Source organism: Chlorocebus sabaeus, chromosome 4 (assembly GCF_047675955.1).
Source record: "Chlorocebus sabaeus isolate Y175 chromosome 4, mChlSab1.0.hap1, whole genome shotgun sequence".
Lineage (NCBI taxonomy): Eukaryota > Metazoa > Chordata > Mammalia > Primates > Cercopithecidae > Chlorocebus > Chlorocebus sabaeus.
The window spans coordinates 63,023,865-63,051,267 of NC_132907.1; the positions used below are offsets into that span (position 1 = coordinate 63,023,865).

The 27,403-nt window shown below is 40.0% G+C and overlaps 1 protein-coding gene across 2 annotated transcripts; it reads right to left on the reverse strand.

Moving 5' to 3' along the window:
* Nucleotides 1–2,033: 2,033 nt before the first annotated feature.
* Nucleotides 2,034–27,401, reverse strand: C4H5orf22 (chromosome 4 C5orf22 homolog). 2 transcript variants are annotated; one of them, XM_007961273.3, is made up of 9 exons: nt 27,209–27,401; nt 25,251–25,396; nt 23,774–23,923; nt 20,982–21,411; nt 18,671–18,733; nt 18,286–18,407; nt 15,156–15,222; nt 8,521–8,660; nt 2,034–4,125 (listed from the first exon to the last, which is right to left on the reverse strand). In XM_007961273.3, exons 1-9 carry the CDS (start codon nt 27,287–27,289, stop codon nt 3,996–3,998), a joined length of 1,329 nt encoding a protein of 442 aa, XP_007959464.1. In that variant the 5' UTR covers nt 27,290–27,401; the 3' UTR covers nt 2,034–3,995. The 2 variants fall into 2 exon arrangements, with proteins under 2 accessions (XP_007959464.1, XP_007959465.1); XM_007961274.3 differs by lacking the exon at nt 25,251–25,396 and having other exon boundaries at nt 27,209–27,306.
* Nucleotides 27,402–27,403: the final 2 nt, after the last annotated feature.

The following is a 27,403-nucleotide window of genomic DNA, read 5'->3' on the forward strand; positions in this document are numbered from 1 at the left end:
CTCCATAACAGAACTCCTGTTTCTGAACTACAGGAATCAAACTGACAGGATATTAATGTATACAATGCCAATTTGCTAATTTGCAATGTTAAGATAGACCCTCCTAGTGAGTGACCAGAATGTTCACTGTTCAGAGAACTCTTTTTCTAAGAACCAAGGTTTGTGGGAACCTCCTTAGTTATTATAACTTCATTTGTGAATGCAAATGAGAATAAAGGGAAAGGATGGTGCTGATGTCTGGAATCCCAGAGTACAGCTAGAACTGCAAAAGCAAGAGGCAGTCCAAGACCAATTAGTGCAGAAACAAGCACTGCAACTGCAACAAAAGTGCTACCACTGAAGTTGACACAGCAGAGTAGGACAATGAATATTTATAAAACTGACCCTCACTTTCATGTGAAGCTTAAAAAAGAGAGTCAAACACACAGAGATAGAGAATAAAACAGTGGTTCCAACAGGCAGTGGGGAGGAGGAAATGGGGAATGTAGGTCAAAGGATGCAAAGTGGCTGGCACACAGGATGAGCAAGTCTAGAGATCTAATGTGCACACGAGGACTACAGTTAATAATACTGCATTTAATTCAGGATTTTACTAAAAGAGATTTTAGGTGCTCTTGTCACATATACACACACACACACACACACACACACAAAGGGCAACTATGTGAGAAGTGGATATGTTGATTTACTTGACTATAGTAACTATTTTACTATGTATATACTGTATAAATAGTATACATATGTATATATTGATATATGTATATCAAAACATCATGTTGTACACCTTAATTGTTTACAACAGGCCGGGTGCAGTGGCTCGTGCCTGTAATCTCAGCACTTTGGGAGGCTGAGGCAGGTGGATCACGAAGTCAAGAGATCGAGACCATCCTGGCCAACATGGTGAAACCCCGTCTCTACTAAAAATACAAAAATTAGTTGGGCGTGGTGGTGGGTGCCTATAGTCCCAGCTACTTGGGGGGCTGAGGCAGGAGAATTGCATGAACCCAGGGGGCGGGGCTTGCAGTGAGCCGAGATGGTACCACTTCACTCCAGCCTGGCAACAGAGCGAGACTCCGCCTCAAAAAAAAAAAAAATTACAATAAGAAATGCTGATCCTCATCAAAGTATCAGTATACTTTGAGAAGGCAAGACTGTATGTCAAGCATTTCTGAAAGATAACAAACAAAAACTCCTGAAGTTTCACTAAAGTGCTCTCTCTTGAGATGTGCGGTGAATGAGAGAATCTTGTACTGAGAAACACACCACTGACTATAAACTACTGGCAATATGATGAATTTACTGCCAGCAATCCAGGGCCGCTGCTACAAAAACAAAGTCAAGACTAGGAGAGATTATCATAAAAAGAGTGAAGAAGGCCGGGCATGGTGGCTCACACCTGTTATCCCAGCACCTTGGGAGGCTGAGGCAAGAGGATCGCTTGAGCCCAGGAGTTTGAGACCAGCCTGGGCAACATAATGAGACTTCATGTCTACAAAATAGTAATTAAAAAAAGCCTAGCATGGTGGCACACACCTGAAGTCCCAGCTACTCAGGAGGCTGAGGTGGGAGGATTGCCTGAGCCCAGGGTTGAGGCTGCAGTGAGCCAAGATCATACTACTGCATTCCAACCTGGGCAACAGAGCAAGACCCTACCTCAAAAAAAAAAAAAAAAAAAAAGTGTGAAGGACATTGACTCAGAGTTCCTTGAGAAGCTAGACCACACAGAGACGCATGCCTATAGGAAATATTTCTAAAGAGATCTAAAATTGACAGTCAAAAGGTTATTGTGAAAGGCTGAACTTAAATCCTTTCCCCCTAGATACTAGAAAATACACAACTTATTAAAGTATTTGCTTACACTTAAGTCACATTTTTTAAAAAGCCACTAAAATCCCATGCTTTAATGATATTAGTACACAATTCAAAACACTGTACCATGGTATTCCCTCACTGGTACTTAGAACACAAATGAAACACATCTTGATAAAGTATCTTCCTATTTGGAATGTGCAAGACATAATTTACTAAGTTGATTCAACTATTAGGGACTGAATTTTATTCTCAAAGAGATGATCACAGAACATGAGAATTAACATTCCTATAAAAGAAACGGATGCTTTTATTCAACCTGAGTTAAAACCACAATGAATCATATCAGAGTTCATGGGAATCATAATAAATGAATAGTTAACCACTCACAAAATCAAAGCCATCGACATACTGAGACAAGACACATTAATTAGTGCTATAGTTCAAAACATACCCTTTAACTTATTTAGCACGCAAAGTAACCATAAAAGTAATGTCTATACGCTCTAACCAAAATTTTTAAAAATTAAAAATAGCACAATTCTACGATTCTGATTTTACCAAGAAAATAAACCTTTTTTTTGGCACATGTTGTTCTATCAAAATGGAAAGCTAAGTCAGGCTGCTCTGCTTTTCACAACATAAATAAGCATTCATGCTATCACACTTGGGAAATTAACTCGGTGACAAAAAATTCACTGGAAAATAGAATCCTTGGAAAAATGGGGTCAGGTGCCATCCACTGAGAGGCAATGATGATGTGTGTCCTTGGTTATTAGCACAAAGACAGGCAGCACACTATAATTTTAGCTACATGCAACTCTATAGGAACACATGTGGCCTGATAGTTACATGCAAGGGTGAAAAGAACTGCTGTATTGGCACTGAGGAATGATGGTTGTTTTTCTTTAAACGTCATTTCACCTTTTAAAGGAAAATAAGTAGGTAGGTAAAAATTACTGAACTAAAGAGATACTAAAGATCAGAAGACTGGCACATTGAGAAAATCCAGTTTCATGACAAGAGTGACTGAGGAAGGATGTCTCAGTCATGAAAGGGGTGGTGGAAGACAGTTTATATCTTTGAGTATTTATGGCAGGTCAGAATTAAAGATTTAACTTTTTCCCTTACTATTTACATAAAATGCTGGTTTATCTGAAAAAAGTATCAATCCAGACTTGCCAATAAAGTGGCACTTAGGGAGTGTATTATTGATCTACAACGACTGCCTGGAGGCACAAAAGACCCTGAAGGACTTTTTTGATTAGCAAAACAAACAAACAAAAAAAAACAAAAACAAAATCAGAAAAGCAAAAAACAGTTTCTGTTTGGCCAAGTTTACTCGACCAGACCACCCTGACACCAACAATGCTGGAGAGCATTTGGCAAGAGCAGGACAACAATGCCAAATTCCTTGGAAAGGTGGCCTTCCTGTGATAATTTCACGGATTGGCAAATTTGTGGGTTTTTTTCCCATAGTAGCTTTTGAGAATGTTAGTTTCTGGCTGGGGCAGTGGCTCACACCTGTAATCCCAGCACTTCGGGAGGCAAAGGCAGGTAGATTGCTTGCGCCCAGGAGTTCGAGAGCAGCCTGGGTAACATGGTGAGACCCCATCTCTAATTTTATAAAATTAAAAAAAAAAAAAAAAAAGAGAATGTTACTTTCCTATAAGGCCAGGGTGTTGTTCTAAGTACTAAGACATGCCTGTTGTTGTCCATTCCTTCATAACATTTCTCATAACCCATAATTTATTTCTCATCTGTCTCCCCTGAAAGGGCAGGGGCCTTGTCTATTCTGTTCATTACCATATACCCCAGCACTTAATAATGTCTGGTACATGTAAGTGCTCAATAAATATTAGTTCAATGAATAACTGAAGTATGAATGAATCTCATACAGTCCAATAGACCTGGGGGGAAAGTGGAAAAAACAAAAATCCTAAAAAAATACTTCAGGAAGACAGATAAGCAACAGTTCTATCAGTTGGGGTTATTAGACTTGATGCCAAAAAATTTACCATCATTCCACAACTGACAATAGTTATTTAGAGATTCAAAATATCTGAAAGATTTTAATTGAAAGTTAATATAAAAACAGTGTTCTCTGGAAGACTCATTTACAAATAAATTAATTAAAGGCCTGTTACTAAACCAAGATACAACAGGAGCCTAATGTTTTGTTTGTTTCAAGATGGAGAAGACTCTGCTGCATACACTTGGAGGTCTAGATTTCCATAGAGGGCACGTAGCATATTAAGGACCTTTTCTTGAATGGTGTCAACTTGGTCAGAAGGACAGTAATCATCCAGGCTTGACCTAGAACCAAGAAGAGAAAGAGAAAGAAGAAAAATACACATAGGATAAAATCATACTGTGAGGAAAAGCTGCATGTGTTGATTTCAATGTAAAACAGAAATTAAGGTGTGCTGAATTTTGGATCACTATCAGTTGAAAGCTAGTAAAGGTTTACCTTATGTTAGGCACCTCACATAAATTATATTCTTTAATTTTCACAGCGACTTTATGAAAGAGGCACAATTAGTATCCCTTTAAAGATATCTGAAACAAAGACATTAACCTGTGCAAGGTGAAATGTGGCGTGAGCCTTAGTGCTTGATTGCTAGACCACTTGATTGCCTGAAAGTGAGATGTTGTTTGGGAATACAGAGGCTTAGTATCTTAGTGATGGGACATCTTTTATTATGTGTGTGCTAGGGCTAGAAATGATGAGAGTCGAGGTTTGCCAACTGATAAAAGGATTCTATTTCTAAAAATGATTTGTTAACCACAAAATTATAAAGGATCCACGGCTTGGTCCAAAATGAAATGTGGCGATGTGCTGGTGTTGGATTTACTTTCCTAGGCAGTAGGAAGCAGAAAAGAGCAAAGTAGGTTGGGGCAGATATCTGTATTTTGGGAGTCTTTCCAGAACTTACCAACTACAACTTGAGTTGCACTGGGCAGTTACAATGCTGTTGCCAATTATATCTGGATTAACCAGTGTCTCCTAGTTCTGGATAAGGGTGAATAAAGCCTTCTAGAGGATAGAGCGAGAAGAGCAGCACAGAAATCTTTATAGAAGGAACTGGAATTAGTTATCTGGCCTACTCCTTAGTACAAGTATTTCTTTTCTTTTTTTTTTTTTTAGACGGAGTCTCACTCTGTCGCCCAGGCTGGAGTGCAGTGGCCGGATCTTAGCTCACTGCAAGCTCCGCCTCCCAGGTTTATGCCATTCTCTCGCCTCAGCCTCCCGAGTAGCTGGGACTACAGGCGCCCACCACCTTGCCCGGCTAGTTTTTTGTATTTTTTAGTAGAGAGGGGTTTCACCGTGTTAGCCAGGATGGTCTCAATCTCCTGACCTCGTGATCCACCCATCTCAGCCTCCCAAAGTGCTGGGATTACAGGCTTCAGCCACCGGGCGCGGCTGGTACAAGTATTTCAAACCTAAAGAGATAATCTGTAAGACCACTGATAAACTCCATACTCTGCTAACCAGGTTATTTTTGTGGCTTGATGTGAAAATTTAAGACACAATAAATAATATAGAGAAACTTTATTTATTTATTTATTTATTTTTCTTGAGACAGTCTTACTCTGTTGCCCAGGCTGGAGTGCAGTGGCACAATCTTGGCTCACTGCAATCTCCACCTTCTGGGTTCAAGTGATTCTTCTGCCTCAGCCTCCTGAGTAGCTGGGATTACAGGTGCCTGCCACCATGCCTGGCTAATTTATATATTTTTAGTAGAGACAGGGTTTCACCATGTTGGCTAGGCTGGTCTTGAACTCCTGAACTCATGTGATCTGCCCACCTTGGCCTCCCAAAGTGCTGGGATTATAGGGGTGCGCCACCAGGTCTGGCTTGAGAAACTTTATTAAATACTAACATATACAGACGGACAAAGGCCTACTTTATTTTTTGAGACAAGAGCTTCCTTTGTTGTTTAGTGGCATGATCATGGCTGATTGCAGGCTCAACCTCCTGGGCTCAAGCAATCCACCCACCTTGGTCTCCCAAAGTGCTGGCGTTACAGGTGTAAGCCACTATGCTCAGCAAGACCTACTTTAAAGTGTCATATGTAAAAACTCAATTTATAAGTCTTAACAAATAAAGGGTACTGCAATACTTTTGGAAAGATTTTTGACTTTTTTTTTTTGAGACAGGGTCTCATTTTGTCACTCAGGCTGGAGTGCAGTGGTGTGATCTTGGCTCACTGCAGCCTCAGCTCCACAAGTAGCTGGGACTACAGGCACATGCCATCATGCCCAGCTAATTTTTTGTGTGTGTTTTTTTTTTTTTTTTTTTTTTGTAGAGACAGGGTTTTGCCATGTTGCCCAGGCTGGTCTCACACTCCTAAGCTCAAGCGATCCACCCACCTCCAACTCCCAAAATGCCAGGATTACAGGTGTGAGGCCACTGCACCTGGCCAATTTTTGACTTCTTTAAACACTATTAGAGCTACTCCCTTTAAACACATGGGAGCTACTCCCATGAAGGTGTTTTGAAAATCTCTTAGTACATTTTTGATTGACACAATGAATAGGGGACGCTACTGACATTTAGGGGACTGGGACAAGCTGGGCTGCTAGAGGGCTTGCAACAGGCAGGATCATCCTGCAATATGAATAGCTGTCCCGTGTCTTGAATGTTTTCAAAGTCTACTGAGTACTCATGTAAGTGAAAAAGTGATTTTTAATTTTTTAAGCCTATGACATAGTTTGGCTGTGTCCCCAATGCAAATCTCATCTTGAATTGTATCTTCCATAATTCCCATTGCAGTGGGAGGGACCTGGTGGGAGATAATTGACTCATGGCAGTGGTTTCACCCATACTGTTCTTGTGGTAGTGAATAAATCTCATGAGATCTGAGGATTTTATAAGAAGAAACCTCTTTTGCTTGGTTCTCATTCTCTCTTTGCCTGCTGCCATCCATGTAAGACATGACTTGCTTCTCCTTGCTTTCTGCCACGATTGTGAGGCTTCACCAGCCACGTGGAACTATAAGTTAAATTAAACCTCTTTCTTTTGTATATTGCCCAGTCTCAGGTATGTCTCTATCAGCAGCATGAAAACAGACTAATACAGCCTAGAACTGAACACTTTTTTATATAGAAAAGTATTTTTAAAAAATGCATTAAATATGAACTAAATTTTCCAGGAACGCAACTACTCTGTAAATTGAGGAAAGACTGGACTTTAACTGCAGATCCTTATGAAGAGGCTGTTCAATGACTGAAAAAATGTCATTATGGCAGTGCTGTTCACGGCATCTGGTCGACACATGGTATCTGCATTTGTAACTGCTACATTTACATCATGTATTGTAACTGCTACAGTACATTTTTAACTGCATGTCTTAAATATGAGTCTGGTTTGGCATTTTAATGTATTTTATTATTACTTTAATTCCTCCTATGTGTATAGGTATTATGTGTATAGTAGGTTATATTACATATATAATGTATATTATCTATGTATATTATGAATATTATCTATATATATTTAAATTACATATAGGTAGGTTACATTATATGAGGTTTCAGAATGATGAAAGCATGTTACAAAATGTTTGTCATGAATTACATATTATTAGCCTGAGTACTTAAAGTACTTATTTTAGAACCTCATACTTCCATACAAAACCAGCCCAAAAATTAACATAGGAAAGCATTATTAAATTGTTATAACTACTCAGCAATTATATTCAAATTTAAAACATGGCAGCAGCTAAATATTAATTGGTAGGACACAGAAATGAGAATTCTTGTGTTCATCTGAATCTTACCAACTGCAAAGACAAGATAACAATAACTACATTGTTTGCATATCATCACTAATAGGGACGAGAAAAAGGCCAGGTGTGGTTGCTCATGCCTATAATCTCAGCATTTTGGGAGGCCGAGGTGAGCGGATCACCTGAGGTCGGGAGTTTGAGACCAGCCTGACCAACATGGAGAAACTCCATCTCTATGAAAAACACAAAATTAGCCAGGCATGCTGGTGCATGCCTGTAATCCCAGCTAATTGGGAGGTTGAGGAGGAGAACTGCTTGAACCCGGGAGGCAGAGGTTGTGGTGAGCCAAGACTGTGCCATTGCACTCCAGCCTGGGCAACAAGAGCGAAATTCCTCTCAAACAAACAAATAAACAAACAAAAAAACCAGGGAAGAGAAAATACAACATCTAAATTTTGAGCTGAGTAGGTAAAAAAAATTCGTATTATTTTATTAGTAATCATTATATTTACCTACAGAAATTGTATTAGCTTCCTACTGCTGCTATAAAAAATTGCCACAAACTTAGTAGCTTAAAGCAACACTAAATTATTATCATATACTTTTGGAGGTCAGAAGTCCTAAAATAAAGGTGCCGACAGGGCTGCATTCTTTCTGTAAGATCCCAGGGATAATCTGTCCCCTGGCCTTTTCTAGCTTCTAAAGTCTGCCTGTGTTCATGGCCTCCATCTTCAAAGCCAGCAGGGCAGAATTTTCGAATCACTCTCTCTGATTCTGACCCTCCTGCCTTTCTCTTCTAAGGACCCTTGTGATTACATTGGGCCCACTTGGTGAATCCAGGAGACTCTCCTCATCTCAAAATCCTTGAGTTAATCACACTGAGAATTCCCTTTTGCCATATAATGCAACACATTCACAGGTTCCAGAGATTAGGATGTGCACATCTCTGGTTTGCCATTATTCTGCGGAACACACTTACCTTGCAATTGTCACAAGAGTAGGATTTGGTAAATTTTTCAGTAAATAATGCACAGATTGAATAAGATACTCTATTTCTTGTTCTGTGCTGATATGGTGAGGAAGTTCTGAATAATCACAGGTTAAACCAGCCTGGTGAACCTGAAAATAAGACAATTAAAAATTACACTGTATGACAGTTGTTTTTATAAGCTTCTTTAATCATTAATGGCCTTATTGACAAATCTTTACTTTTATTGATACATAAAAGATGTGCATATTTTCAGGGTACATGTGATACTTTAATACATTCATAATAGCATATAAAGATCAAATCAGGGTAACTGGAATATCCAACACCTTAAATATGACAAACTTTTAATTTTTAATATCTTTATGCTTTGGGATTATTTTTTCCCTAACAGTTTCTGTGTCATAAAAGTTATCTGCTCTCTGAAGTGTTGGTAGAACTCACCTATATACTGTCTGGGCCAGATGCCTCGTCTTAGAATAATTCTTTACTTTTTTATTTTATGATTATTGGTCTTTACTTAACTTTGGTAATTCGCGTTTTCTATCAAATTATCCATTTCATCTAGATTCTAAAAAGTTGAGGCCGGGCATGGTGGCTCATGCCTGTAATCCCAGCACTTTGGGAGGCTGAGGTGGGTGGATCACCTGAGGTCGGGAGTTCGAGACCAGCCTGACCAACATGGAGAAACCCCGTCTCTACTAAAAATACAAAATTAGCTGGGTGTGGTGGCACATGCCTATAATCCCAGCTTCTCCTGCTAAGGCAGGAGAATCACTTGAACCCGGGAGGCAGAGGTTACGGTGAGCTGAGATTGTGCCATTGCACTCTAGCCTGGATAACAAGAGTGAAACTCTGTATCAAAAAATAAAATAAAATAAAATAAAATAAAAAGTTGATACAAAACTGTACATAATATTCTCATCTCATTTTTAACACATTATTTTACTTACTTTTAAAATATTAATACATGCAACTAGTACTATATTCCAAGCTTTGAGAGGATACAAGATAAAATATATTTGTCCTACCTTATTTAACCAACTGTTTTCTTGTGTATCCTTTATGTGTAACCATAAACTACTGCTACCTACATATGTGTTTTAAATTTAAATGAATGATGTCCAGTCTCAGCACTAAACTAAACTTGCCTGAACGTTAGAAGTGGCTCACATGCTACCATTCTGCAACCTTAACTTTAATATTTTGAAAAATGGAACTTAACTATGTCATAGTTTTGCCTAGAGTACACAAGTGCAAAGCATGAAAAAAAACACTAATCAACTATTTTACTAGAGGCTCTTGATACACATCAACAATTTAACTGGCAATAATCAGTCAGTGTGATAAAAGGATGAATTCTGAATGTTCATTTTGCCAAAATGGTAAAACTATTTAGAGTTCTATCTCTGCAGCTGTAGGCACATCATAATTGATTACATAATCTGTGACTGAACCCTAGCCATTCCCTGTCCCCCAAGACACATGAAAACCACCCAGCGAAAAAAATTCAGATGCAATGTAATGATTAAAGCAGACCTGCCTGCAGACATATTTGATAATACTGTATGAGCTCAAAGCATTTTCTTTCTCTTTTTAAATATGACACAAAGTCTCACTCTGTTGCCCAAGCTGGAGTGCAATGGCACAATCTCAGCTCACTGTAACCACCCAGGCTCAAGCAATCCTCCTGCCTCAGCATCTCAAGTAGCTGGGACTACTGGCGTGTGCCACTGCATCTGGCTAATTTTTGTATTTTTTGTAGAGACAGGGTTTTGCCATGTTGTCCAGGCTGGTCTCAAACTCCTGGGCTCAAGTGATCTACCTGCCCTGGCCTCCCAAAGTGCTGGGATTACAGGTGTAAGCCACCGCTCCTGGCCTCAAAGTATTTTCAAACCTCAAGTACCTTGTAATGATACCATTTTTTAAAAATTAAGTCTTGACTGGGCACAGTGGCTCACGCCTGTAATCCCAGTACTTTGGGAGGCCGAGGTGGGTGGATCACGAGTTCAGGAGATCGAGACCACGGTGAAACCCCATCTCTACTAAAAATACAAAAAATTAGCCGGGTGTGGTGGCGGGCGCCTGCAGTCCCAGCTACTCGGGAGGCTGAGGCAGGAGAATGGCGTGAACCCAGGAGGCGGAGCTTGCAGTGAGCCAAGATCACACCACTGCACTCCAGCTAGGGCGACAGAGAGATTCCGTCTCAAAAAAAAAAAAAAAAAAAAAAAAAAAAATAAAATGTAAGTCTTGGAAGCATTTATTCAGGGTAACTTGAACGTATGCTCCTGGAAAAAAAAAAAAAAGTTAAACAAAAAAGTGTAAGTCTTGGATTTGCTCAGATTTCACCAAAATATTCTTTTGCTCATTATATGGTTTTGCTGTATCTCCACTCAAATCTCATCTTGAATTGTAACTCCCACAATTCCCATGTGTCATAGGAGAAACCCAGTGGGAAGTGATTATGGCGGCGGATCTTTCCTGCACTGTTCTCATGACAGTGAATGAGTATCAGGAGAATTGATGGGTTTTTTTGTTTTGTTTTTTTTTGAGACGGAGTCTCACTTTGTTGCCCAGGCTGGAGTGCAGTGGCACCATCTCGGCTCACTGCAAGCTCCGCCTCCCGGGTTCATGCCATTCTCCTGCCTCAGCCTCCGGAGTAGCTGGGACTACAGGCGCCCGCCACCATGCCTGGCTAATTTTTTAGTAGAGACAGGGTTTCACCATGTTAGCCAGGATGGTCTCGATTTCCTGACCTCATGATCTGCCCGCCTCAGCCTCCCAAAGTGCTGGGATTACAGGCGTGAGCCACCGCGCCCAGCCGAGATCTGATGGTTTTATTTTTTTTGAGATGGAGTTTCACTCTTGTTGCCCAGGCTGGAGTGCAATGGCACCATCTTGGCTGACCACAACCTCCACCTCCTGGGTTCAAGTGATTATCTTGCCTCAGCCTCCCGAGTAGCTGGGATTATAGGGATGCGCCACCACGCCCTGCTAATTTTGTATTTTTCATAGAGATGGGGTTTCTCCATGTTGGTCAGGCTGGTCTCAAACTCCTGACCTCAGGTGATCCACTCGCCTCGGCCTCCCAAAATGCTGGGATTAGAGGTGTGAGCCACCGTGCCTGGTCGGAGATCTGATGGTTTTAAAAACGTAAGTCTCCCTGCAAGAAGCTGTCTCTTCTTGTCTGCTGCCATGTGAGACGTGTCTTTCACCTTCTGCCATAATTGTGAGGCTGCTCCAGCCATGTGGAACACTAAGTCCATTAAATCTCTTTCTTTTGTAAATTGCCCAGTCTTGGGTATGTCTTTATCAGCTGTGTGAAAACTGACTAATACAGTAAATTGGTACCAGTAGAGTGGGGCGCTATTGAAAAGGTACCTGAAAATGTGGAAGCAACTTTGGAACTGGCAGAGGTTGGAACAGTTTGGAGGGTTCAGAAGAAGGCAGGGAAATGTGGAACAGTTTGGAACTTCCTAGAGACTTGTTGAATGGCTTGGACCAAAATGCTGATAATGACACGGACAATGAAATCCAGACTGAGGTGGTCTCAGATGGAGATGAAGAACTTGCTGGGAACTGGAACAAAGGTGACTTTTTATATTTTAGCAAAGAGACTGGTGGCATTTTGCCCTTGCCCTAGAGATGCGTGGAACTTTGAACTTGAGAGATGATTTAGCATATCTGGTGGAAGAAATTTCTAAGCAGCAAAACATTCAAGAGGTGACTTGGGTGCTGTTAAAGGCATCCAGTTTTTGTTTTTTTTTTGAAATGGAGTCTTGCTCTGTCACCCAAGCTGGAGTGCAGTGGTAACATCTGGGCTCACTGCAGCCTTCGCCTCTCAGGTTCAAGCGATTCTTTGCCTTAGCCTTCTGAGTAGCTAGGATTACAGGTGTGTCCTGCCACACCCAGGTAAGTTTTATATTTTCAGTAGAGAAGGGATTTTGACATGTTGGCCAGGTTGTCTCCTGGCCTCAAATATCCACCTGCCTTGGCCTCTCAAAGTGCCGGGATTACAGGCGTGAACCACCGCACCTGGCCAAGGCATTCAGTTTTAAGAGGGAAATGGAGCATAAAAGTTTGGAAAATTTGCAGCCTGACAATGTGAAAGAAAATAAAATTCTATTTTTTGAGAAGAAATTCAAGCTGGCTGCAGAAATTTGCATAAGTTACGAGGAGCCAAATGTTAATCCCCAAGACAATAGGGAAAATGTATCCAGGGCACGTCAGAGACCTTTGAGGTAGCCCCTCCCATCACGGGCCTGAAGGTTTAGGAGGAAAAAATTGTTTCATGGGCAGAGCTCAGGGTCCCAGTGCTGTGTACAGCCTAGGGACTTGGTGTCCTGTGTCTCAGCTGCTCCAGCCACGGCTAAAAGGGGCCAATATAGAGCTCGGGCTATGGCTTCAGATGGCCTTGGCAGCTTCCAGTTAGTGTTGAGCCTGCGAGTGCACAGAAGTCAAGAATTGAAGTTTGGGAACTTCTGCCCAGATTTCAGAAGATGTATGGAAATACCTGGATGCTCAGGCAGAATTTTGCTGCAGGGGCAGGGCCCTCATGGAGAACCTCTGCTAGGGCAGTGTGGAAGGGAAATGTGGGGTTGGATCCCCACCCAGAGTCCCTAGGGGCACCACCTAGTAGAGCTGTGAGAAGAGGGCCACTGTCTGTCCTCCAGACCCCTGAATGGTTGATCCACTGACAGTTTGTACCGTGTGCCTGGAAAAGCTGCAGACACTCAACACCAGCCCATGAAAGCTGCCAGGAGGGAGGTTGTACCCTGCAAAGCCATAGGGGCAGAGCTGCCCAAGACAATGTGAACCCACCTCTTGCATCAGAGTGACCTGGATGTGAGACATGGAGTCAAATATGATCTTTTTGGAGCTTTAAGATTTGACTGAAGATGGACTTCAGATTTGCATTGCCCGTTTGTTTGGGCCAATTCCTCCCATTTGGAACGGCTGTATTTACCCAATGCTTCTACATCCATTGTATCTCAGAAGTAACTAAATTGCTTTTGATTTTACAGGCTCATAGGTGGAAGGGACTTGCCTTGTCTCAGATGAGATGTTGGACTGTGGACTTCTGAGTTAATGCTGAAATGAGTTGAGACTTTGAGGGACTGTTGGGAAGTCATGACTGGTTTTGAAATGTGAGGACATGAGATTTGGGAGGGGCCAAGGGTAGAATGATATGGTTTGGCTGTATCCCCACCCAAATCTCATCTTGAATTGTAACGCCCACAATTCCCACATGTCATGGGAGGAACCCGATGGGAGGTGATTGAATTGTGGGGGTGGGTCTTTCCTGTGCTGTTCTCACGATAGTCAACGAGTCTCACGAGATCTCATGGTTTTAAAAATGGGAGTCTCCCTGTACAAGCTCTCTCTTCTCTTGTCTGTTACCATGCGAGACATGCCTTTCACCTTCCACCATGACTGTGAGGCCTCCCCAGTCATATGGAACTGTGAGTCCATTAAATCTCTTTTGTAAATTGCCTAGTCTCGGGTATGTCGTTATCAGCAATGTGAAAACAGACATCTCTTATTTTAAAGAATACCAGCAAATTCTTATAAATGCAATCAATACTTAAATCAATACTTCAGTTTTAGTCAAACAAAGTGGTCTGACTGTATTCCATAAGTAAATAAAATATGCAAACCCAGCTTACTGAAGTAAGAGAAAGACCACACTAAGAGGCAGGAGATTTGGAAGTCTTAGCCCTGGCATCAAATCTGAGAAAAGTCACTTGAACTTTTTTTTTTTTTTTTGAGACGGAGTCTCACTCTGTCACCCAGGCTGGAGTGCAGCGGCGTGATCTGCGTTCACTGCAAGTTCTGCTTCCCGGGTTCACACCATTCTTCTGCCTCAGCCTCCCGAGTAGCTTGGACTACAGGCGCCCGCCACCATGCCTGGCTAATTTTTTGTTATTTTTAGTAGAGACAGGGTTTCACCATGTTAGCCAGGATGGTCTCGATCTCCTAACCTCGTGATCTGCCGGCCTCGGCCTCCCAAAGTGCTGGGATTACAGGCATGAGCCACTGCGCCCGGACACTTGAATATTTTAAGCTGTAGCTTTCTCATCTCAAGTACCGGGTCAAATGGGAAAATATATGCTTCAAAGACTGCAAAATGATATACAAATAAATTATGACAAAAAGTATCTTTGGCTATAGCATTCAGATCCCTGTTGACAAACAGCTAACACATTTAAAACGTGCTAGTCACAGCTCTCTTTTTTCTTTTCTTATGGTTTTTACAAACAGAAAAGTTTTTAAATAGGGAGGAAAAGAAGGAAAGAGGAAGGGAGTATAAATACTCATCAATAAAAAATGGACCATTTTAGAAATTGTGTACTTTTCTTTTGTCTGGTGAAGAGAGATCTGACCACAGACAAAACTAAAAAAATACACAGGACTTTTGCTTCATACGTAAAATTGAGGAAAAAATGTTTTTCCTGGAAAACTTTTCCATGTATGTGTTTTTTTCACTCATTTCTTTTCTTAATAATTATTTCACACTTCACAGGAACACAAACAAAAACGAACCACTTTAACAAAAAGCAAATTCTTCTACCCAGAAAATTGTCTTTACAAAGGGTCAATTTTACACGTTAATATAAAATATTTACCATTTCATAGTCTGGTACTTCCATCCGTTTTTTCAAACTCTGTACAAGGGGAACTAGTGATTCCATTCTGGAAAAAAGCCATCCCACTCAATTAAACATCACAACCACCGCAACTAAAACAATAGTAAATGATACATTATACTAACACTTAGCATAACAACATGCTTCATATGGTACTTGGGAAATAAAAGATAAAGCTGTTCAAATATCTTAAAATATTAAGAAATAAATGTTTCCTGTTTTCTTACCCAAAACATTGATATAACATTGATGCTTTTAAGGTATTAAGTTTAGGTGGACCTTTTGGAAGCTCTGATTGGCTAATGCTTCTAGTGTTTTAATTCCTCCTCCACAAATATTCACTAATTTGCTGGGAGTAAAAAAAGAAAGAAAAAAGGAGGCATGGAGGCCTGCCTGCTTGCCCACTTGTCCTGTTACTTTTTTGTTTTTATTAATGACATTTTCTAGGCTTCTGGACCCTAACCAACCACCTCACTTCCCTAGACATAGTGAAGCCTCCATGCTGAGGGTCTGGCTCTTTAGGGTCATGGTTAGTTTGGGGAGACTTTTCTTTCAGTGTCATCTACTTTTCCTTTATGCTATTTTTTCTCCCTTCAATACCAAGCACAGTCTAAACTCACTACTGTTGCAGTCTCATCATATCTTCAAGTCTGTGAAAGAACTCTCTGCTGGTGACGAGAAGCTAACTGGGCATGCTCAGTAGGCAGAGTGGGTTTCAGTGGAAGTCTGTGGGGTGGACTTAGGATTCCAAGGTTTCCAAGGTTTGTTGTTAAGTTTTAAACTTAGCTTGAGACTTCATGAGATAACAAAATAATAGTTTTTTTTCAGTATTTCTAGGAAGACTCCTGTCCTGTGACTTACTTCTCTATTTCCCTCTTCTATCATTTCAAAAAAGAGGGAATCATTTTAGAACCCTATACTGAAGAGGAAAAAGCATTAACTGATTTTTTTTTTCTTTTTTTGAGATAGGGCCTCCCTCTGTCACCCAGGCTGGAGTGCAGTGGTGCGATCTCAGCTCACTGCAGCCTTGACCTCAAGTGATCCTCCCACCTCAGCCTCCCAAGTAGTTGGGGCCACAGGTGCATGACACCATGCCTGGCTAATTTTTTGTATTTTTTTGTAAAGACAGGATTTCACCATGTCACCCAGGCTGGTCTCGAACTCCTGAGCTCAGGCGATCTGCTCACCTTGGCCTCCCGAAGTGCTCGGATTATAGGCGTGAAAGTGCCTAATCAATACTTACTGATGTGATTAATATTACTGTGAATTATTCTTCCACATCATTGCTTTGTTAGTGTCAATAATTAAAGCTTTATGATGTTTACATTTTAGGGATGCTTCTGAATATTTTAAGTAAAAATTACAATGAGTATTTTGAATAGATAATACATGCACATAGCAAAAGAAATAATTTCTCATTCGTATACTTCATCATTTAGCCATAGAATTCCTTTCCCCAGAGGCAACCACTGTTCCAGGTTCTTCCATATTCTTCTAGAGATCTGCTGAATTATTTTTAATAACCATAACATGACAGATCTTAGTGGCTGTTCATGTATTCTGGCCTAACGTATTATTGATTCTAATTTCCCGTTTTATCTTGCTACCTTACAACTGATTTTCTTTTGTTTACACTAGAGAGAATAATATGACAGTTTGTGGGAGATTAGTTTTAAAATAAGCTAGTTCTGGTTTTTCTATGCTCATGGGGACAAAAAGTTTGTCTGATGGTTTTATTTTAGTTTTCTGGCCATTTGAGATTACATGGTTTAAGAATTATTTTAGAGAAAAATCACTGCAATATTTATGTCAATATTCTTTCATGCCAGCTTCAATACCAAAGGCTTTCACTCAAAAAGAACTCTCTTCACACTTTCAAGGTAATATGAACAGTCAGTCAAATAAATGACCTGATGGAGAATCTAGCCTTCAAATACTGCTCCTTCATGTCAAGAGATTGAAAATACCCTTCCACTTATATTTGGGTTTTCCTTAAAAGAAGGTAAGGTTTTGCACTGGGTTTTTTTTTTGTGTGTGTGTTGTTTGTTTGTTTTTTTGAGATGGAGTCTCACTCTGTTGCCCAGCCTGAGTGCAGTGGCGTGATCCCGGCTTACTGCAAGCTCCACCTCCTGGGTTCACGCCATTCTCCTGCCTCCTGTAGTCTCCTGTAGCTGGGACTGCAGGCGACCGACACCAGGCCCAGTTAATTTTTTTTTTTTTTTTGTATTTTTAGTAGAGACTGGGTTTCACCGTGTTGGCCAGGATGGTCTCGATCTCCTGACGTCGTGATCTGCCCACCTCAGCCTCCCAAAGTGCTGGGTTTACAGGTGTGAGCCACTGCGCCCAGCCAAGTTTTCGCATTGTAATTTACTTGTCAAGTAATTTACTTTTCTGTTGTTAGGTTAGTATTTTTTTCTTATTCTACTTAGAACAGGGAATGCTTATGTACTACTCATCTTTAATTCTCTTTAAGACCTTGTACAGTATCTCATATTTAGGGGTAGCTACCGCACAAAGACTAAAAACATGCCCACTTACTATGTGACTTCGGGCAATTTCCTTAACCTTGGTTTTTTCATCTATGAAACTGACATAATAAGAATAAAACCATAAGGCTGTTTTAAGGAGTACATGAGATAAGGCAAGGAAAAATATTAGATAAAGGGTACACCGAAAACACTCAGTAATGTCTACTGTTGTTAGTAAACATGTTGAAATTTAATACTAATTCTTTTTTCTCTCTCTTTTTTCAGACAAGTCTCTGTCACCCAGGGTAGAGTGCAGTGGCATGATCACAGCTCAATGCAGACTCAAACTCCTAGGCTCAAGCAATCCTCCCACTTCAGCCTCCCAAGTAGTTGGGAGCAGTGGCTGTAGTGGCTACAGGTAGGTGCCACCATTATCTGGCTAATTAAAAAACTTTTTTTTAGAGACAGGGTCTTATTACATTACCCAGACTGGTCTGGAACTCCTGGTCTCAACTCCTGCTTCAGCATCCCAAGTAGCTGAATATTAAGTTTTTAAAAGCAATGTATCTTGCAAATTTAGGAACATATCTAGGACCGAAAGTTAGTAAGAGTTGGGGGAAAAATATGTTTGAGAGTCTTACCCAGGGTTTGAAGCCCATCTCTGTACAGTTTCTTCATCATCACCATCACACAAATCAGCAAAAGTGGCTTCTAAATCCTCTAACTGATGAATTCGAGTATCAACAATATCTACCAAATCTTCCTTTAAATACATTGAAAAGCTGAGATTATACAGTTATTCTTTCAAAAAACGAGCAACATTCCATTACAAAAAAAACTTGGCTCTATTAGTTAAAACGTAATTTTCAAGGACTAACCATGGGCTTTGCCAATACACACACACACACACACACACACACACACACACTCACTTTGAGCAGTCTTTGAGATTACTGTAGTAATTTGCAAGATATTATTAGTTATATGATAAATGAATAAAACCCCAAAGAAATAAATGGAGGATACCTCTGTTAGGTTGGTGCCAGGTTTCTTAAATTTGTACAGCCCTTGTAAGATTTTGTACTCTTCCTAGAAAACAAAACAAAAAATCCACATACCAGAAAAAAAAAAAGTTAAAAATTTTTAATGATATGCTTTAAGGAAGAGACAGCCTTGCTTGTGATACAAGAACATCTTAGATAATTATTTAAAGGTTTGTATGGAGAATGAGGCAAAATGTATACTTTAGATTTTTATTGTAATAATTTTATTATAAATATTGTAAAATTTATTTTATTGTAAATATCACTTCTTCAAGGCAATTCTATCCAGCTGGGCATGACAATACTATGTAAAAATTACCTAAGGAAGCATACTTGGTGGCTAATGGGTCACGACATGAAAATATTTTAAATAATATTCCACTATATAAATGGCATGTCCTAGGATATAAACAGACTTTAGCTGTTTACAGGAAATATACGTATCTTTAATAACAACAACAAAGAACTCCCCATGTCCACTTTGCAGCCATTTCTCTAACAACAGAAGAGAACTCTGAAGTACAAAGGCAATACTGGAGGCAGAATGTCAAAGACATAGAACCTTGGTCAGGAGGCTCCACTAAAGGTAGAAAGACGTTTGCCATACAAACTTTGTAGGATAATGTTTCCCCTTGTTTAGCACAGCTACATGGATCCATTATATAGGTGGGTACACCTGGCCCCAATAATCCTATTTAGGAGTATTCTCGGAAAGAGGTTATACCCAAGAGCTAAAATTCATTAAGCACAATGTTGTGGCACATCTTCAGTGCTTTATTCATTATGACAATCCTGAGTTGGGTATGACTAATATTCTGATTTGGTACTTGAAGAAACTATGGGTCAGAAAGATAAAGTAATTTTCCTAAGATCATATAGCTAATAAACAGTAGAGGTAACAACAGAAGTTAACTCCCCTAACTTTTGAACATGCTTCTTTTTTTTTTTCTTTTTTGAGATGGAGTCTCGCTCTGTCACCCAGGCTGGATGGAGTGCAGGGGTGTGATCACGACTCACTGCAGCCTTGACCTCCCAGGCTTAAGTGATCCTCCCATCTTGGCCTCCCGAGTAGTGGGACCACAGGCACGTGCCACTATGCCTGGCTAAATTTTTTTTTTTTTTTTTTTAATAGAGATGGGGTCTTGCTACATTGCCTACACTGTTCTCAAACTCCTTGGCTCAAGTGGTCCTCCTGCTTTGGCCTCCCAAAGTACTGGGATTATACGCGTGAGCCACCGCACCCAGCCTGAACATGCTCTTAAAAAAACAAAAGATGAACATCTGTCTTTCCTAATGATATTTAAAAAATTGCTACTAAATAATAGAGTGTAATATATGTTTTTAAAAAAGTCTATTGTACCAAAGGGTCTAAAAGCTAAAAAAATCCCTGTGTTCCCAGGTTTCCTGATAGCACTCTAAAAGGAATAACTGCCACTGAATTTCTCATGTAACCTTCTAGAAACTTTCATTACAAATATTAACTACAAATATTTAGGTGAGTAATCAGGCACGTCACTGTTTAAGGAATAATCTGTTACACAGAATTTACATATAGAATATCTCTGGAAAGATACACAAGAAACTGACCACAGTATTTGTTTCTGAAACAAAGAACTGAGGGAATAGGGATAAGAGAGTGCTGTTTTTCAATGTACACTTGTCCCTTGGTATCCGTGGAGGATTGGTTCGGGGACCTCCTGTGGATACCAAAATCTGTGGATGCTCAAGTCCCTGATATAAAATAGTGTAGTATTTGCATATAACCTATGCATACCCTCTCATATGCTTTAAGTCATCTCTAAATTACTTATGGTATCTAATACAGTGTAAATCCTATGTAAATAGTTGTTATATTGTATTGTTTTTTATTTGTATTATTTTTTACTCTTGCATTGTTATTTCTAGTTGTTTTTTAGTTTTTCTGAATATTTCCTATCTGTGGCTGGTTAAATCCATGGACACAGAGGGCTGACTGTATATACCTGTACTGTATGATTTAATTTTTATCCATCACCCATGTATACGTTACCCCAATTAATAAATGCAAAATAATGAATACTACCTACAGCAGGACTTGGCAATCCACAGCCTGTTTTTGTATGGCCCTCAAGTTAAGAATGGCATATACAACTTTAACAGGTTTAGAAAACAACAGAAAAGGGTATTAGTAGAGAATGTGAACCCCAAAGCCTAAAATAATTGCTAGCTGTCTGTTTAAAAGAGTTTGCTGACTCCTCATCTAGAGAAAAGCCATACAATTCTCAAGATCTATGTGTTAAAAATACAATATTTACCTGAGTGAACATTTCTTTGAAGGGATTCTTCACTGAAAAAAAATCCAAGTCAATATCTAAAACAAATGCCTTCCCTTTCTTCAAAATTTCCAGAATCTCCCCAGTGCTGGCGGCAGTCTGGCATTCCTGATTTTCAGAAGAACATGAACATGATGGTTCTAGGCAAGTCTGGTCACTTCTCTGTGTCGCTGTGTCCTTTTCCAGTCCTTCTGAAGAAGAGTCACAGTTAGTAGAGGCAGTGTTTTCCGAATCTTCCAGGTCTAGCTTTGGTTTCTTAGCAGAAGACACTGCATCGTTTTCTTCTTGATTGTTACAGAGTTTATAAGGTTTTACCATAATTACATCCAATTGTAACGGTTTTTGGTTCTCTAGCTGGTCTTCAGGTACATACAGACCATCACTTAGGAAGTAATGATCTGTACTTGTAACCCTGAATCAGAGGAAAAAACGATTTTTAAGAAGAATGGGTAAATTAGTTGACATTTCACTATGGCACAGCAGAAATATAAGAACGGACCTATTTGACAAAAACTGAGAGCAATCTCTAGTATTTGTACTTCCTGTTCTTCTGTAGAAATAGCATTCCTCAAATTCTTAGCTGGACACACAGCTGCCCCACATAAAGACTACATTTCAGTCTGCCTTGCAGCCTGGTGGGGCCATGTGATTAAATTCAGGTCAATGGTTGTGAATGGAAGAAAAGCATACAGAGCTTTGCTCTCCTGTTTCCTGCTGACTGGCATATGAACACAGAGGTGGCAAGCCACCTTGGACTATAAAGACAAGGGCAGTATTCTAGAGACGGTGGTGCAAAAAGATAGAAGGAACTAGGGTTCCCCTAACTCTAGAGCTGCCACGTAGGCCTGGACTGTGTACAGTGAATTCTAATATAAGAATAAACTCTTGTTTAAGCCAGTGTTCCTTTGTTCTCTCTCATACCAGCTGAATCTTTATCCAAAAAATCATTGAAGAGAAAAATTTCATCTGGAAATAATTTCTCTTAATAGAAACTCCCTGACATATTTTAGAGCTTTGTTAATTTCTATATAACCGTAATATTTTCAATATGAAAGGTGACTCGGTAAATACTTTAAACAGTGAAGCCAAATACTTCTTCTAGAGGCATGCCTTACCCACCTAAAATAATGGTTAATATTTATTTCCCACTTGCCCTCTCCCAGCATACAAAGCTGTAAACTGTAAAAGCTATTTTCCAAAAATAGATTAATGACATAGTAAAACTAATGTCCAAGCTTATTAAAACTGTACAACCCTAAGATGAGGCTGTATCCCCCAACCTAAATTAATATTCTTTTTAATAACAACAGTTTTCCCGTGTTCCTATCATACAAACATACAAATATTTGTCAAACTAAACACCTACATGTATATGTGTCTATTCCATAAAGTTTTACTTGCAGGATTAACCAAAATCATGAAACAGAATCTTCCAAAATTGTTAATCACACACGGAGTTTCAAATGTCTGTGTCAGATTGCTGAAAATTATTTGATTTTGTAGGTTAAATCAGGCCTACCCACTGAAGTACTCAATAAAAACCCTACTACTATTTCACACATACCAGTAGTATGTACAATATTTATATGCTGAGTCTTAATTATTTCTTTTGAATTATATCTGAAATAAATACAATTTTCATATATCACAACAAAGCCATTTGTGTGAATGATAAGAATATATACTACAAAAGTTAATTGTGTCATTAAGAATAAATTGGAAATAAAGTATCATTTTCAATGAGGAAGACTATCTGATTTTCAACGTATTACCATTTCATTCCACTATCCCTAAGATTCTAGAATGTTATGGCTATATTGCTTAAAATATTTATCCCATTACAAGAGAATTTTAAAGTCAAGAACATATTGATATTTCTAAAAGTATTATAGTACCACAAGATACACAAAACATTGGTTAAATAGCTTACACAATAAAAACAGTTGCACATGTATCTCAAGTCAGAGGATACTGTAATTTACTTTAGATTAAGTACTTATCTGAAACGAATTATATTATAATCAAGAAAATTAAAGCCCCAAATCTACTTATTCAGCAGTTGGATTTATAAAAAAATCAAAGTGAGATAATTTTGCCCTTTCACTGCTAATTACTGTATTTTTGTTGTTGTTTTTTTGTTTTTGTTTTTTTTTTGAGATGGAGTCTCACTCTGTTGCCTAGGCTGGAGTGAAGTGGCATGATCTCGGCTCACTGCAAGCTCCACCACCCAGGTTCACGTCATTCTGCCTCTTTAGCCTCCCGAGTAGCTGGGACTACAGGTGCCCGCCACCATGCCCAGCTAATTTTGTTTTTGTATTTTTAGTAGAGACGGAGTTTCACCATTTTAGCCAGGATGGTCTCGATCTTCTGACCTCGTGATCCGCCCACCTTGGCCTCCCAAAGTGCTGGGATTACAGGTGTCAGCCACCACAGCAAATTCAGCAGACAACAGTTACATTGAAAGGAAACAGTAAAATGTACTACTGAATATATAAATCTATAAAATACTTCAATGGCTTAAGGAGTTAATCACCAATGAAGCCCAAATTCCAGAGGATCACATTCAAAATCTAATTTGACCAGCAACTAAATATAAATGGTACATGAAGAACATCAAGAGACTTAAAAGTTTGTTCTTCATGTTTTGAGAACTCTCTGGAGAAGTCGAGGCTTAATCTGATCCTATTTGTGTGCAGAGACTTATGAAGTTATTATAGGAATCCGAAATAAGAAACATTCAATCACGTCCATATTCACAAATATGAGGAAATTACCTGATTGTTGTGGTAGAAGTGTCTTTACCTACTAAAAAGTGGTGTTTTCCCTCTCTGATTTGCTGAGCCCATGTGGGATGAAACCATACTACATGTGAAAAATGGCCAGCATAAACCGCAGGCATAATCCAATTTTCAATACTTAATTCTCTGGAAAAGAAATAGAGAGACAACATTAGAACTTTTAAGGTGTTTTTTTTTTCCCCAAGTGTAATTTCATCCACAACATTTTAAGACCACAGGTCTCGGAGTGTGGTCCCTTGAGTGGTTCCTGAGACTTTTTCAGGGACATCACTATTACAAAACTATTTTCATGAAAATACTAAGGTATTATTTCCTGTTTTCATTTATTGACATTTGCAAAGATGGTACACTGGGGTGGGTTAATGTTCCAACATTAATTAAGGCAGCAGCACCAAACTGTTAGTAGTTACTATATTCCTCATTACCAACCACTGCCAAAATAAATAAATAAATAAATATAAAAGTTTCATTTGAGAACATCTTGATTTTATTAAATTTCCATCTTGAGTATACGTTTTACAATATTCTGTGTGGCAAAATGAGGGATGCACAGAAAGCTCTCCTGCTACACAGTTTGAAGCACAACAGTTGTCTCAAGGAAAAGCACTTGTTGTGACTGAAATTTGAGGTGAACACCATTTATCGTAAAAGGAGTGATCAATAAACTATGGTTATTCACACTTGATACTGAACTGCTGAATTCTACATTTCAAATAAGCTTTAATAAACTACTACTTTTCAAGTTTTGGTGCACTATCAAAGAATATTCACAATTATCTGAAGAGGCTATGAAAATACGCTTTCCTTTTCCAATTACATGTCTGTGAAAGCCTGAATTTTCATCATATTTTTCAACCAAAACAACATACGGCAATGGACTAAATGCAGAAATAGACATGAGAATCCAATGGTCTCTATAAAGGCAAATATTAAAAGGATTAAATATTGGCCAGGCTGTTTTTGTAAACAAAGTTCTTTTGGTTTGTTTCTTTTAAGAGATGGGGTCTGGTTATGTTGCCCAGTCTGGAGTGCACAGGCTATCCACAGGCTTGACCACAGCCTGGAACTGCTGGCCTCATGTGATCTTCCCACCTCAGCCTCCTGAGTAGCTGGGACTACAGGCTCATCCACCATCCCCAGCTTGTAAATAAAGTTTTATTGGAACGCAGCTACTGTCATTTGTTTACACAGTGCCTGTGATTGTTTTCACACTACAAAGGCAAAGATAAATAGCTGCAACAAAGACCATATGGCCAGCAAACCTAAAATATTCACTAACCTGGCTCTTTAAGAAAGTTGTCAACACTTGTTCTAAATAAAATGAAAAGGCAAAAAGACAAACAAAAAACCCCCAAACCCATGAGTTTAGCAAAGTCTATTTCCTATAATTACTTATTATCTACCGCAAATTGTACTTCAAACACAAAAGACCATGAATAAAATCACATATTACCCGAAGAGTGTTTCCTTATCAAATACAGTGTCTGCTGGCATATTCACAGGAATAAGGAGGTCTGGATGTGAGTCGAAATGTAAAAAACTTATATTACTGGCAGGAAGATGCTTTGAGCCTATGGCCCGGTATATAAAGGGTAGAACCTGTAAAAGACACAGGCACACAATCAGAATTAACACTGAAACCACGAGCACACACTCAACTGCAGACTGAAAAATGCTAAGTAATGCACATAATTGAAAGCATACTATGTTGCTGAAAAGTGGAAAAAGATAAAATGTATTTTAGATGGTGCAGATGATAATAATCTCGAGCATTACTTTGTCCTCAGAACTTCCAACCTGCACCTCTAGCTGCCTTCCTGCTGCCATCTCCAACTCAAAAGGTCATGTGGGGAAACAGACCAGGACTACGGCTCAGGAACAAACTACCCCTTAATGCCTATTCTAACATTAACTAGGTGTTCAAGGTATCCTAGGTCTCAAAGTATTTTTTTTTTTTTCCTTTAAAAAGGGATAGGGTCTTGCTCAGTCACCCAGCCTGGAGAGCAGTGGTGGGATCATGGCTCACTGCAGCCTTGGGCTCCTGGGCTCATGCGATCCTCCCACCTCAGTCTCCTGACTAGCTGGGATTACAGGCATGCACCACTACGCCCAGCTAATTTTTTCACTTCTATTTTTGTAGTGATGGGATTTCACTCTGCTGTCCAGACTGGTTAGGGTCTTTTTGGTACTCTTAGAATGGTGGAGTTGGGCTAGGTGGTCCATAAAGGCCATTTCTCCTCTTACATCTTCTCTAATTCTAGGTTTAATACCTAATTTGAAAGCACCGTCTAACCTAGGCTTTCTAATTCTCTCAAGGTCATAGACACTATATCCAGGTCCTGAGAAACCTATCTTCCTCTCCTATTAACTGTCACTATCAGTAAATCCCTCTTATGTTTTAACATCCATAGAACCGCCTCCCATCCCAAGCCTACTGATGCTACTTTAAAACAAATGTATTAGATCCATGGGCCTCCTTTGTTGACTTGGAAAAGTCTAGATTAAGACACCAATTTAGCTACTGTAAATCAGCACGGCCATAAACATGGAAACCCCTTTTAGTGTTTATCTATGCAGGGCACTGTGTTAAAATATATTTTTTTTTTACACAATATGGACCGTGTGCAGTAGCTCACGCCTGTAATCCCAGCACTTTGGGAGGCCGACGGGGGCCGATCATGTGAGGTCAGACGTTCAGACCATCCTGGCTAACATGGCGAAGCTCCGTCTCTACTAAAAATACAAAAATTAGCTGGGCACGGTGATGTGTGCCTGTGATCCCAGCTACTCAGGAGGCTGAGGCAGGAGAATCGCTCGACCCCAGGAGGCAGAGGTTGCAGTGAGCCGAGATCGCGCCACTCACTCCAGTGTGGGCAACAGAGAGAGACTCCGTCTCAAAAAAGAAAGAAAGAAAGAAAAAAGAGTTTTAAACACAATATGCACACAATAATACTCCTAACAGCCCTGTGAGTCCTACGATTACTGTCCCCATTTCAGATCAGAGCCCACGTTTCAAGCATAAGGCCTCCCATCTAAACAGCAGGGCTGTGGTGGCGATTCCAGGAGACACTTGGAAGCCAGAGTTAATTGCAGGTTACGGTCACAGGGCTCTGCAGCCAGCCTGTCCGGGTTTGAATCCCGACGCCACCAGTTGTTTGGTCCTGGGATTTGGGGGCAAACCGAGGTAAATAAGTTGCCCCGACTCGTAGGAAGCGCCCATAAATGTCAGTTCTCATTCTTCCTAGTTAGCTGTTTTGGGGTCCTCCCCACAGCAACGGAATCGGGCAGTTTAACTGAATCGGGAGGCCAGACTCTCTGGCCTCCGATGCTAAGGTTGCGCCGTCTGCTTGGCCCTCTGAGCGTCACGGTTTCCGCTGATTCTGCCCCAGAGCCCGGCCGCCGTCCACTCACCTCTTGATGATCCTCCACCACCCACACTGGGAGCTTGGGGTAATGCCGAAGACCAGCGCGCCCTCCCGCGGAGTCACTCATGTTTTTGCGCCTCTCAGCTTTGCAGCAAACGGGTGGCAGCTGGAGAAGACCCGGGAAAGACGGCGCCTCAATCCGGCCTTCCCTCTCCGGGCGGAAGCACTCCCTCACCCGGTT